At 38.7% G+C, this 14,076-nt stretch overlaps 1 protein-coding gene across 2 annotated transcripts in view; it reads left to right on the top strand.

Annotated features, from left to right (window-relative positions):
* Nucleotides 1-8,499, top strand: part of CD47 (CD47 molecule) — a 90,910-nt gene extending 82,411 nt beyond the window's left edge. The window contains exons 9-11 of one of the 2 annotated variants that reach the window (XM_056109206.1): nt 5,672-5,696; nt 6,321-6,353; nt 8,268-8,499. In XM_056109206.1, the coding sequence (XP_055965181.1) occupies nt 5,672-5,696; nt 6,321-6,353; nt 8,268-8,272 (63 nt within the window). In that variant the 3' untranslated portion in view covers nt 8,273-8,499. The remainder of the gene's footprint in view (nt 1-5,671; nt 5,697-6,320; nt 6,354-8,267) is intronic. The other variant, XM_056109207.1, reaches the window with a different exon arrangement.
* The last annotated feature ends 5,577 nt before the right edge of the window (nt 8,500-14,076 follow it).

Genomic DNA, 14,076 nt, shown 5'->3' on the forward strand with positions numbered 1-14,076 from the left:
CACTTGTCTTACACGTGGCCAGCCTAGGGCTTGATCCCTCATATTCCATATGGTTCCTTAGGCACTGCCAGATGGGATCCTGAACATAATGCCAGCAGTCAGCCCTGAACACTGTTGAGTTGGATACCCCTCCAGCCTGGGCCCAGCTCAGTCCCAGAAGCTCTGCTGTTGGGGACCCCTGAGTGCTGCAATGGATGTGCAGAGTGTCTCTCTCTCTCTCTCTCTCTCTCTCTCTCTCTCTCTCTCTCTCTCTCTCTCTGTCACTCTCTCGCTGTCTCTCTTTCTCTCTCTCTCACTGCTTCTCTTTCTTTTCTCTCTACCCTTTCTCTCTCTCTCTGTCTCTCTCTGTCTCTCTCTGTCTCTCTGTCTCTCTCTCTCTCTCTCTCTCTCTCTTTCTCCCCCCCCCCCCCCCCGTACCCAGTGATGCTCAGAGGTTATTTCTTTCTGCATTCAGGAATTATTCCTGACAGTACACGGGGACCATATGAGATATCAGGGATTAAACCCAGGTCAGCTGTGTGCAAGGCATGAGCCCTTCCTGTTGTACTATTGCTTCAGGCCCTGTGCACAATCTCTGACCCATCCCAACCAGGTGAACACCTTGTCTCGGAGTTTGGCCCCTTGGTGATCGTATGTGAGTACCACAGCAACTCTTGTAAGCACTACGATCTGCACAAGCTCCACAGTTTGAAGAATGCTATCCATGATGAGCACATTTGCATACACTGTAAATGAGCTGTATTGTCCCCAGCGAACACTGTAACTGAAAAACTTTGCAACTTAAAAAATGGAAACTCTGAGATCAGGAGTGCAGCCCAGCAAGTGCTATCACTAGACTGATCTTGTGTGGCTCTGCAACTAATAGCTAAGTATGACTCCAGTGAACACTGGAACCAGATGTGCATATGCCATTTTAGGCATGTACATGATCCCTGGTTGTCAAAACCATCTCCACCACCATGAAGGGAAGGGGTGGGGGGGGGGGGGGAATAATTAAAAAAAAATGCCTTAAAAAGAGACTGATTGAGGGCAGGGGGATGTTGGCCACATTCTGTGGTGCTCAGTGCGCCTGATTCTGTGCTTAGGGATCACTCCTGGTGGGAATTGGAGAACCATAAGTGATTGCAGGGATTGAACCTGGGTTGGCCAGGTACAGCTACAACTAAAACAGGCACCCTACCCACTATACTAGCTCTCTGACCCTAGACTTGGGTTTTAATCAAATACATGATAAAAACAAAGCACATGATTTTTTTTAATAGAGTTCACCCTCAGTGGGTGAATCAAATTCAGGTCCACCCTGGTGCTAGGCATGTCACTTGAGCACTCTCTGGGCTCCAGTGTTGTCTTTTTGTTTGTTTAAGCCATAGTTTACATGAAAGGTAAAGGTCCTCTGATTATAATTTCCTGATAGTAGCAGACCAGTAATCTAAGAAACATATCCTTTCAACAGAGAGAAAACCAAGCTAAATAAACCTGTATCAATATCAGCTTGATTGTAATCAAATACCCTTTTTAGGATATTTTCTTCAATTTTCCATACATGCATACAAACACATTGACTGATTCAAAGACCCCATAGATTTTATTCTAAAAATGAAGACAGGCAATTAAGTGCCCATTCAAATAACCAAAGACTTACTACTAACAACCTGAATCTTAAGGACTATCCTCCTGCAACCCCCACCCCACCCCACCTTAGTTCTATGGGCAATAGTTTGGTTATCTTGTTGATTGTTCACTTTACAATGACCAATTCGATTGCAATTTTAAGCAGCAAAGGAATGTAAGTTTTGTCCTAAGGGCTTCAGGATAATTGCTATTTAAAGAATTTTTTTTCCCCATCACTTTCCCAGGCAAGCTATTTCTTAGAATCCTAACTGGGCTTGGACCACGATTTGCAGCAATTTTTTTTTAATTTTGTGAAAGAGTGCACTCGAGGTGTTTAATTGTTTTTTGAGCTGTTTATTTCTTTAGTAGGGCCACTCCCAGTGGTCCTTAGGGGACCATGCAGTGCCAGAGAATGAATGAATTCAGGCTGATAGGCATATGCTGTCTTACCTGAACCTCATCCTTGGACTCTTCTCCCTGCTTTTTAACTTGTTAGTGTCAGCTGGGTGCTGGAAATCAACGTGCCTGCCCATGACTGCAGCCAGCCTCCTGTAGCAAACATTTCTTTGTTTGCCACAAGACACTGTGTACAATTTCTCAAGTGAGCACCATAAGGAAGCTCCATTCTCCTGATGACTCATAAGCTTCTGACATACAGACTTCTTACATTTCTCTACACAACAAGGTTGATGGCCAGTATAGGATTGCCTCCTCCAGTGCCTCTTTTCCAAAGCCAGGCACTTGCTTAGAAATTATTTACCACCCAGACGTATATAAAAGTTGATGACCAGCACAGATGTTCATTGATATTTCTTTCACAAGGCCGGTTTCTTCAGTCTCCCGGATGGTTCAACTAGTCACAACCTAGGTGTTATTGGAAACTGGTTCCCATGTTTGGGGCAAGGAGAGACTGATGACAAAGATAGACCACTGTGTATTTCAGGTGGCAGCTTAGGGCACCAGCAAGATGAGCTTGGGGCAGTTTTCCTTACTGTGCCTCAAATACTCAATACTTACAGGAAGGTTTTTTTTACTGTGTTCAATCACATTCATCCTCGGTATGGTCTTAGCAAGACATTTTGTTTCAGGAATATGTCCGTGAGTGGTTTTTGGAGTGAGAAGACTAGTGAAACATGTGGGAGTGGAACCTTTTTTAATAAAAAATAAAATTATTTTACCCTTATACCTTATATATACCTTATATATACTGCATTCGATGCTGCACGACATCTTATTTCCTTTCCTTTGGAGAACCTGGCAGGCTACCAAAAGTATCCTGCCCGCACGGCAGAGTCTGGCAAACTTCCCGTGTCGTACTCAATATGCCAAATACCAGCAACAATGATGGGTCTCATCTTCCTAATCCTGAAAGAGTATTGAAATGGCTCTTTTAAAATCTCAGGGCTAGGTAGAAGGAGACGTTACTGGTGCCTGCTCGAGACAATCGATGATCGTGATCGTGATCATGACCATGACCTCATATAAGCACTGTGGTTTACAAAGTTGTTCATTATTATTTGTTACAGACATTCAATAAACCAACACAAATCCCACCATTGCACCTTCCCACCACCATTATCTTCATTTTTTTCCAACCATCCCTTAAAGCCTGCCCCTACATTGGGCCCTCAATAATTTAATTTATATTGCTTGTTATAATTCGCTAAAAGAGTGATCCAAAAATGTTTCCTTATAAGATAATTAGTGAAGATTATGTATCTCACTATGGAGCTATTAAGACTTGCATAAGAGATTTCAAAGGTGTTGTTACAGGTTAAGCCTTTTATGTTGATATTTTGTTAATTGAGATTGGATGCCTTCTACATTACGTCCCATCCAATCTGGTTTGCTACTTCTGGTTTATCATTGTTCTAGAATTTGAAGTGTCAATCCAGAAGGTTCAAAGTTTTTAAAAAGGTGATACAACTGCAGTTAATTTTTTAACTGGGTGTTGTTTGGTGGTGTGTACGTGACTGCTGTGGCTTCTGAAAATATAGGGAGATGGGGTGGGGGTGAAGGGAGCCCATCCTCACCTCCTTGAGAGCCTAGAGATTTCACTAACAAAACCTGTATATCCGAGTTTTTCGACAGATTAAATTTCTGGATGAGGCTTTTTTGGAGCAGTGCAGTTTGTCTCTAAGTCACCGTCGCTGTCACTGTCCTCCCGTTGTTCATCGATTTGCTTGAGCGGGCCCACTAACGTCTCCATTATGACAATTGTTACTGTGTTTGGCATATCGAATACGTCACTGTGTGGGTGAGATACTCCTGGTAGCTTGCTGGGCTCTCCAAGAGTATGGCAGAGATTGTCAGGACTCTATTTGGGCAGGTGCTGGGCTTACCTGCTCCCCGTAGGTGTCTCCTGGGTGACTCAGCCTTGCATGTCATCTGGAAGAATCTCTGCATCTTGTTGATCTCTCTCAAGATTTATTTATGAGTCTCTATCGTGGCCTGTGACAGAGCTTACATGGCGCTGGCGGTGGTTTATGGACGTGACTCTGGACTCATCTCCCAGGTTCATCTCCCATGTGGCAATGTGGCCTTCCCCATTACATGGGGGATATTTTACAAGAACTCCAGTGGCTGCCTAAAACTTTTATCAGATACAATTTTTTATTCATACTATTTTTCCTATGTATGTGTACTTCTTGGAAATTCTTTTCTTCATTTTCTTTTCAAGTTTTTTACATTTTTATTTATTGAATCATAGTGAGATGCACAGTTACAAGGTTGTTCATGATTTGGTTTCAGTCATTTAATGTTTAAACACCCATTTCTTCACCAGCCTAAATTTCCTAATACCAATGCCCCCAGGTTCCCTTCTCTGTTTCTGTGTCTCAGTCTCTCTGTCTCTGTCTGTCTTTGTCTGTCTGTCTGTCTGTCTGTCTGTCTGTCTCTCTCTCTCTCTCTCTCTCTCTCTCTCTCTCTCTCTTTCCCCATTTTAGAAATTTTACCTTACAAATTAGGTACAGTGATTAGCAACAAAATAAAATAGAACAAGTGCAACAATATCACTATAATTAAAAGTATGCAAATATGGTATCAAGATATCTTACTGTACATAATATTTTCGGAGTGTGAATGAGTAGATGTTACCGAAACTATTAAGTCTGAACAGGAGGGACTACTGTATCTTGAATACCTTTGTAAAGGACTATTGTATCTTGGAACCTTTGTAAACTATCTAAGAAAATTCCAAACAAAAGCAAATTTCAGAAAGAAACGAAGAGGGATTGATGAGGCAAATGGTTTTCTAAAAATCACCTTTATGAATAGAAGCATTATGGTGGCCAGCCCATTAACTGTTCTATGGAAAGAAGATCTTCAAAGAAAAATATTGTACTCATCTCTCTCTAAAGGATTAGTGAGGGCTCCATCCAGAATGTCAGAAGCAAGACTTCTCTCTCTAAAGTCCAATATTTGTAAGTCTCCAACTGTACCTCATGGTGTCTCACTAATAAAAATAAAAATTTTAAAAAAATAAAGTCCAGTAAGCTTCAACAGATAGGTCAGAAATTCAGGTGGCAGCAGGAGAGGAGCAGTGATTTGCCACTTGTGTTTATTCTGAAAAGATTGGTGCTTTGGGGACATTGATCACGCAGAGCCAGCAATCTTCACTGTGCCTCTTTTAGAGATAATCCAGCCCTCGGGCCTTTAAATCCTAACACATTTCCTTTCCCTGTAACAAAGTTTGATTTGCATGACTTAAAATGATTCTGCTTTGCTCACCTCTCTTGTTTATCGATATTACTAATATCGTATAGTGTTGCTACTTATTTTTGCATGCTAATGATTTTTAAAAGTTAGGATTACTTGAACTGAGACAGAATGGTGTAGGGAGTTCGTATAGAAAAATGTATCTTGAGAAGAATAATAGCTATTATTGAACTCTTAAGTAGATTTGGCAAGTTTTGCTTTTTTAACCTTTGCTGTCATATTTTTTAAGACTCTTAAGGTTCACTACTTGCTGTATAGTTTGAATATTAATGTTTATAGTTTTTAATATAAAAGGATATGATATAAATTTCTATTATGTAAATATATCTTAAATGTTTTCCAGAAAGCTGTAGAGGAACCCCTTAATGGTATGTGGTTATTACACACTTGCATATTCTTTTTAATTCAGTACCAGATCGTAATTTGAACTGGCCCCCAAAATAGTAAAAATGCCTTAGGAAAATCTTGGCCTTTTTTTTTTAATTAAGCTTGTCTTGAGTGTTTGATAGTTAAGAGTATTTGCCTTTGTAATTTTCACACCTCTGGAAAAATACGCTCTTTTTTGTGTTACACAAGGAGCTTGCACTCAGCCAAGTTATCTTTGGATGAGGAGACGATTGCCTTTTATAATGACCAAGATGAAGTGTAACACCTCTCGATAGAGAGGGATCCCAAACAGTTTCATATGCTCATACGTAAAATTTCAAGACAAGCTTTTGCCACAGAGTAAGACCTAAACATCTTACTGTCACTGAATCCTAGTCTTTGTATTTTCAGCTGACTTTAAGTTTCTGCTGTGGAGTATGCACAGCAAGGCTCTTGTGGTCAATTTATAGTCTTAAATTTAACTTGGCTTTATAGTTGTAGAATAGTTGTCATGATATTAGTGCATATTCATTTATTCACGATATTAGTCCATGATTGTTTATTTAGAAGTATTTCTAATCCTGTGGCCTTACTAACTGTCTGCTTGGCTTGTTACTAATTCTTAGCATTTAAAGAGCCAAAAGGAATGATGAATGAAGGTAAGTACAAAATGTACATACAATTATAGATTGATTAGATTATGAATATTGAAAACAGAAAATGGGCTGAAATTTATTTTTTAAATAAAAAATACTTGAATACAAATAACTACATAAAAGGGACACTGTCAAGTCATAAAAGTATTCTTCTAAGCATAAATCTTAAAACTTACAAAACTGGTCATATAAAATCTGTAGGATGTATCACTAATAGAATTCCCATCATACTGCAAAGAGAAATTACAGCTGTGTGAAAAACTTTATAGACGCAGTGGCTGCTGATTGTAACTTTCAGATGCTTTTTAATAAGATTCTTAGATAATCTGGCCCAAATCTTTATCATGTTGACAGAGTTTCTTTTGTGCTTGTGTTGGTTGTTCTAGTCAACCCAAAGGGACCTAATATCTCTGCTTTTCCTAAAAGAAACTTCGCTCTAACCTTCGGGGAAAGAATTTTTAAAAAGAAAAGGAATATTTAATTACTCCTGCATTTGCTTCTTTATTTTAGACTCAGGACTTAGAGCTCTTGGATTTTATCAGATATTTCAAAGGCATTTTATTGTTTTGTAAAGATAAATTAGTCTGAGATATTGAGTGCTCATAGCATTCATTTTTGATTCATTTATTGTGATTTTACTCAATAAGTTTTAACATGCTGTGATGTTAATTTTGTCAACATTTTAATAGCTGTGTTTTTGATCTTATCAAAAAATGTTTTTATACCTTTTTATGTACAGTCATTCTTTGATCATGTAAATAGTTCACTTTCTATTTTACTGTTTTCAAGTCCCTTATGTACCTGCTTTCCTTTACAGCAGAATGCAACATTTAGCTCAAGAGATTATAGTCCTCTGAGTATAATTAATTTTTTCATAAGATTAAAAACATGCCAGTTGTGTATTGCTGAAATACATGCTTAGGCTTTAAAACATGCTTAGGATTTTTTATACATAGATCATAAAATAATCCCAGCCTTTATATTTCAGAAATGCATGTTTTTTTAAACCAGCACCTTTCTCTAGAGAAATAATTGTAATTGTAAGAAAAATCGTGCCTTAAAAGGGGGAAAATATGTATTAAAAAGGAATTTGTACCTGAAATTATGGTACGATTCTTCCATGTTGACACACTGGTATTCTTTTTTGGTTTTGTTTTGGTTTTTTCATTCCTTTTTCTCTTGCGGTATCATTCTATATGATACGAAGACACTAACCTCCATTTTCAGAAAAAAAATAAGTCCGAGCATCTTAAGTACATCTTCCTTTTTAACTTTCTCTTCTGGAGTATCTTCTGGGAACATTGTATCAGTGTGTATGTATAGATAAACATTGTACTTTTGTGTTCATAGCACCTGAAATCTGTATTGACCTTTGAAATTCTCTTAGTTTTGCTAATATTCATCTTTTCGAAATTCAGTAAATTATCATTTTTAGAAGTCTGTGTGGATGTAGCTTCTCTTTGACAACTGCTCAAAATGTGGTGTGTCTGCCTTGGCAGTCAGTGAGGGTCACCTCCTTCCCAGGAGCAGTAGCGCCATGTCCCCTTCCACTTGGACCTCATATCTGTTTATTTCACTGCATTAAGTGAATACTGTAGATACCAAGTGAATGGGAAGGAATATTGTGTTTCACGTTGGAAACACGTACTTCCCTATGATACTTTCCCTGTGATACTTCAGCAACTGGAGATGCTCACACCTCGCTGGTTTCTGTTCTCATTTGGTTCTCATTTGCCATTGTACCTTTCATTTCCCAAAACTAAACAGACTCTCAACTTTATAAATCTAAGATTAAATACTTTTTTTTAAAAGATGTAGAGCAGAAACAATTGAAGAAAATTTTACTGGATCAACTTGTAAATGGCATAAAAAGTAGACATGAATAGTGATCACATGTTCATTTTTTTGATTTTCCAGAGTAACTGAAGTGATGGACTCTTCGGAGATCAGTAAGATGTGAAAGCACTCGTTGTATTTAAGCACCATGGCCTTGATTCACTGTTCAAGAGAAGACAAGAAAAACAATGGTTTTTATTTGTGTGGGAGAAATAAATCAGTGACCTTTAAATGATTGTTACGGTTAAGTTTTTTATTCAAAGTATCTGTAATTTAGTTAATAAAAGAACTATGATCCGTAGTGTGTACCCAATTGAGATTCAGTTTTTTGTTGTTAATTTTTACTCAATTAGGGTCAAAATGGAGTAGGCAACTTCCAAGAATGATGCCTTTCGCATCCAAGGTCCTCTTGACTCTTGTGTTCACCAGTTTAAACTTATTCAAGGGGAACATGACCTGGCACTAACCTGATGTTACCCAAAGCTGTCTATGGAAATAGTGACTTCCACTGAACAGTAGCAAACTCGGGTTTGCAGCACCTCCAACAGTTGTCTTCGTTGAATAAGGTATCTGCCACCACTGGGTCGAGGACTCGGTGAGTAAGCAAGGACGGGTATCTAGTTGGAAACATGTTATCCTTCATGCAGTATGGTTCTGGTGGAGGCCATGGTCTTCATTCTTGGGGGTTGCTCTTGACCCATTCTTCCTTCAGCTTACAATGTAAGAAGAGATCCTTTTCTGATTTAGGGTAATTTTATTGATGTGTTTTTCTTTTATTCACACAACTTTAAGCCCTGTCTTGTCCTCCTTTTTTTTTTTTTTTGGTTTGTTTGTTTTCTTGGGTTTTTTTTCTTTTTTTTTTTGCTTCTGCTGTACAAGATGTAGCACCTTTTCTCCTCTTTGAACACGGTCCAGTGACACGGTAGCATCGTTGCAGAAAGGAGCCAGAGAACTATGTTCACACGTTTCAGTAAAATAATGATGGTTGTAACATACGTAATTCCCTTCCTCTGATTTGAAGGCACAATCTACAGTGTTTCCTCACTTCTTTTCTGATTCGGGGCATGAAAAAACAAGATTGAGAATTGAACTATGAGTCTCCTGCATGGCAACATAATGTGTGTCACCGTCAGGCCAACAGGCCAGCCCTTGAAAGGGTGGTTTTATTACTGTTGTATCTATGTTGCATGATAAACACTCATCACCTTCCTCCTGTAGTCCTGCCTCGTACTCCCCTTATTCTAAGATTGAAGAGTTAAACAAACCCACACGTTTCCTTCCCCATTAGAAGAAAAATAACATCCTGACAGTTGTGATCGCCTGGAGTACTTTTAGATTATTAGCACTTGTTTTCCTCCTTTGTGGGTGTGTGTTCGTATGTGCACATGTATAAGATAGGCACATGCATCTTCTGTATGGACAAAAGTGGGGTACCTACAGGAGAGCAAATGTTAATTTCATGCTTTTAGTGAAAACATTTAACGACAAAGATCTTTATTGGGTGGAATTATATTTGATGCAAATATTTGGTCACTTAAAACTTTTAGGTAATTTGCCAAGCTTTTTGATTGCTCACTTATACCCTCTAAAAATACTAATTATTCTTCCTGTTATGTAATAAGACATTCCTATTTGTAGTTGCATTACTGATAGTTATTTCGTAGTCCGCTGAATGTTCTCATGTGCCTCTTTTATGCCAAATTAACTGTTACATTTCATGTTGTGGGACCAAGTGGTTTGCCTGGGCAAACCGCAATTTATGATCTGCTGATGCCTCTCAGAAACTGAACACATAATCAAGACAGCTCTTTAAAAAAATAAAAAATATGAAAAGTATTTTTCTTCCCTAAAGGTGTTGCTGTCCAAAAAATATTAGGTATAGAGGGAACTGTGTTTCTTTATACAAACAAACCTGATGATTTCTGTTGCTCTTTTTCTTCTAAAAGTATTTCTATTTTACTAATATAATTTGTTATTTAAGAAACCAGTTTTAATGAAAGGAGGAAAAGCAGATGCACTTGAAAAATTCTGAATTTTTATTTATTAGGAAGAAGTAAGCTCTGAAAGTCTTTATAGTCTAACAAACTTTTTTATGAACTGAAAAATTATACCTTTTAATATGTAGTAAATTCATTTATTTAAAGTTCAGTCTTGGGACTGCTCCATCCCTTATATTCTCTTAATGCTGCCTTTCTTTAGAGGCATTCACTGCCCCAGACAACACTTTGAGGTAGCAGGAGAAACGCCAAATTAAATCAACTCTTGCTCTTACAAGTTGTCAGCTTCTCTGGAAAAGGGACCACAGCAATAGGAGCTCTCTTGCTTGAGCCTCCTTGGGGCCATTTCATTCTTTTCAAATCAAATTTGTAATGGCTCCCTATTTTCTGTCACACCAAATTTAAATTGCTAAGAATTTTTTGAGCATCATATACGTGAGTTCCCAATCTATTTTTCTTCTCACTAGTTCCTTTTTTTCCCATGACTATTCCATTTGGTAAGTTATTACAGTTGCAGAGTGATACCATTGATAATTTTTACAGCAAACTTTAATTCTTTCTTGGTCAGAACAAAATATCCCACTCATTTAAAACATCCACCAGCCCTTTCTCCTTCACTGGCTCTCCTTTGTAACCTAACAACAACTGCTAGGTCCTTCTTTCATCTCTTACCTTGCTTAGAATTTATTGTGTCTCTTCTTAGAAATTTTGTCTGTCTTGCTTCTCCCTCTTGCTTTTAAAACTCCGCCTTAGCAAGAGCTTTCTCTTACTGCAGTATTTTGCATACATTAGCCATTCAGTACATAAGTTTGAAGATTGAGAGCTGTATGTAAATTTCCCACTATTTTTAATAAGGTGAGCTAGAATTAATTCCTTCCTCCTCACACCTCCTTCCTTCCTTCCTTCCTTCCTTCCTTCCTTCCTTCCTTCCTTCCTTCCTTCCTCCCTCCCTCCCTCCCTCCCTCCTTTTTTCCCTCCCTCCCCACCTCCTTCCTTTCCTCTTTCCTTCCTTCCCCTGAAAATCTTAATGGCTGGTTATAATTTTCACCTGAAAATTTCAGATTTATTCTGCTTCAACTTCTGAGAATATCAGAAATAAAATGGGACTATCCCATTGTTGTTGTTCACAGAATTCTGTAGTAAATTTAGTTAAATGACCCATCAAGTTGTAGTTTAAGTTAATGAAATTCAAAAAGGGATAAGTTTATACCATTCATCTCATTAGTAATAACTTGAGTTTGTATCACCTTCTAGATTTCTCTTGTCCTGAATTGGGTATTCACAAGTGGAGATACTGTAGTGTATATACAGACATACTGTTGATTTGCCTGTCCTTAGAAACTGAAGAAATGATTGTTAGGCATCCTTTTTCTTTTTATTGTGTTTCATTTGCAAGTTTGTTTAGAATAGTTGATTTTTACATGTGTCATATTTTGAAAATCACTAACTGTTATCACCCACTGAGGGTCCTTTGTTATGTCATTTAAAATGGCTAATAGGAATAATCCAGGTAACTTTAAAAAGGCAGTAAAGTGGAAGTTGTCCTGCCTTTGGCTTTTGACAGCTCTTAACAGTTTAAGACCAACTTTCCCCATTAAATTTAGCCTTTTGAAAAAAAAGAGAGAGCATTTATAATAAGATTCTCCATAAGGCAACATCAGTGGAATCTTAAAAGTGTCGTTATCATGGTTGGTAAGAGAGGTGAAACTTTATTTTTTATTAGATGGAGCATTATTTACAGAAAGCCATTGTTGAGTATTAAGATCCCATGTCATATAAATATCCATTAACCATTCTAAATAAAGAAAACTCCAGTGTTGCTATGTGCAAGATCCTCTCTTGGGGGCTTTTTTTCCATAGCAATTAAAGGTGTGCTATTTGTCAGTAGCCATTTTTTGCAGTGATTTAAAGACCAAAGTTGTTTTACAGCTGTGTTACCGTTAAAGGTTTATTTTATATGTATTAAATCAATTTATCACTGTTTGAAGCTTTGAATATCTGCAATCTTTGCCAAGGTACTTTTTTTATTTAAAAAAAACAACATAACTTTGTAAATATTACCCTGTAATATTATATATACTTAATAAAACATTTTAAGCTATTTTGTTGGGTTATTTCTATTGCTTTATCAGCAGACCACAAGTCAGTTTCCAAGAGATTGTATTAATAGATCTTCAGAATGTATTTTAGGCAACAACGCAAAAGATGACTATTAATATATAAATTCTTTTAAAAATGATAATGCTCAATAAGCTAGTTTATCATTAAGGCAACGTTTTAATTAAAATTTTCAGGCATGGGAGCTAGAGACAGTACAGTTGATAAGGCACTTGTATTACATGAAGCAGGCCTGGGTTTAATCCCTGGCACTGCATTTGGTCCCCTAAGCTCCATAGCACTGTAACACTGTCTTCCTGTTGTTCATCGATTTGCTCGAGCAGGCCCAGTAACGTCTCCATTGTGAGACTTGTTACTGTGTTTGGCATATCGAATACGTCACGGGTATCTTGCCAGGCTTGCCATGCGGGTGAGATACTCTCGGTAGCTTTCCGAGCTCTCCAAGAGGGGTGGAGGAATCGAACCTGGGCCGTCCCGGTCGGCTGTGTGCAAGGCAAGCGCCTTACCCACTGTGCTATGGCTCCAGCCCCTAAGCTCCATAAGGAGTAATCATTGAGCACAGAGCCAAGAATAAGCCCTGAACACAGGCAGGTTTAACCCAACTTCCCCCCATCCCCCAGTTTGGGGCAGTTTAGTGTGTTTATTTTCCCCATGGTACGGTGAAAACATCACATAGAGTCAGGCTGACTTTCCTCATATACTAGTAACTAGTGGGGGACCTTGGCAGGGCTCTTGGTATGTGACTCAGTATTTCCTTTTAGCTATAGAATCAGATGAGCATCTTCCCCCACTAAATAGATGCTTCTCTATTTAGGTTTGGGGGGTAAGGTGGGGGGTCACACATGACAGTGCTCCAGGTCTACCCTCAGCACAGTAATTGGATGTAAGCTCCCAATGGTGCTCTCGAGGACCTTGGAGAGGACAGACCATGATGGTGTCAAGGATCAAATTCTGGGTTCCTGCCTGAAAAAGGTGTGCTCCAGCCCATGGGCCATTTCTCCACTGGTTCTCTATTTTAATTGACTCAGGACTATTTTGATTGCAAAGAAAACCTAAAAAAAAATGCAATTTCTGGACTTCAGGGTGTCATAAGGACCCACCGTCCAGCATTCAGTTTCACTCTCCACATTGGGTTAAATGATAGCAAACTGCTGACTGTAGTCCTGAGCTCACCTCCCAGGTCCTGGAAGAGTAGAAGGAATAGAACGGAACACGTGTCTCTCTCAGTGAGCCCATCCACCCCGGACTGCACCACAGCTTCTAGGTGGTGTGCCACACTGAGGCCAGTGTCATCATTTGCACCTGAAATAGACGCTGTAGGATCCAGAAGTGTGTATGTGTGGGCGGGGGAGGATGTGCTTGAAGCAAAATTAGGGGGTTGTTGAGAAGATGTTACTAGATTTAGGCATAGGATGCATAATCCGTGCTGCGTTCCTTGCAGGTACGTTACTCCGGGAGTCTGTATTATATGTGTGATTGTACAGCATTTGAGCAGAAAATAATGTTTGGCAGCAAAATATCATCTCGTTCCTTACCTCATAGGCAATTTAATTTTTATGCGTTTATGAGGACTTTCTCGTTCTCAGCAGGAGTAACTAATGGAGTTCAGAAAGCATTTAAATGGCCTACCTCCTGCACTGAGAGCTGCTCTGTAGCACAGAATTCTACTCAACCTGATTAGGACTCCTGCAGAGGGTAGGCTTCCAGATGCAACAAGATCTTGGTTTTTGTTACAGCTTTTACAACTCAAGGCCTGAGGTTTGACAGCGTTAGGA

The sequence above is a fragment of the Sorex fumeus genome, unplaced genomic scaffold (assembly GCF_029834395.1).
Source record: "Sorex fumeus unplaced genomic scaffold, SorFum_2.1 ptg000265l, whole genome shotgun sequence".
Classification (NCBI taxonomy): domain Eukaryota; kingdom Metazoa; phylum Chordata; class Mammalia; order Eulipotyphla; family Soricidae; genus Sorex; species Sorex fumeus.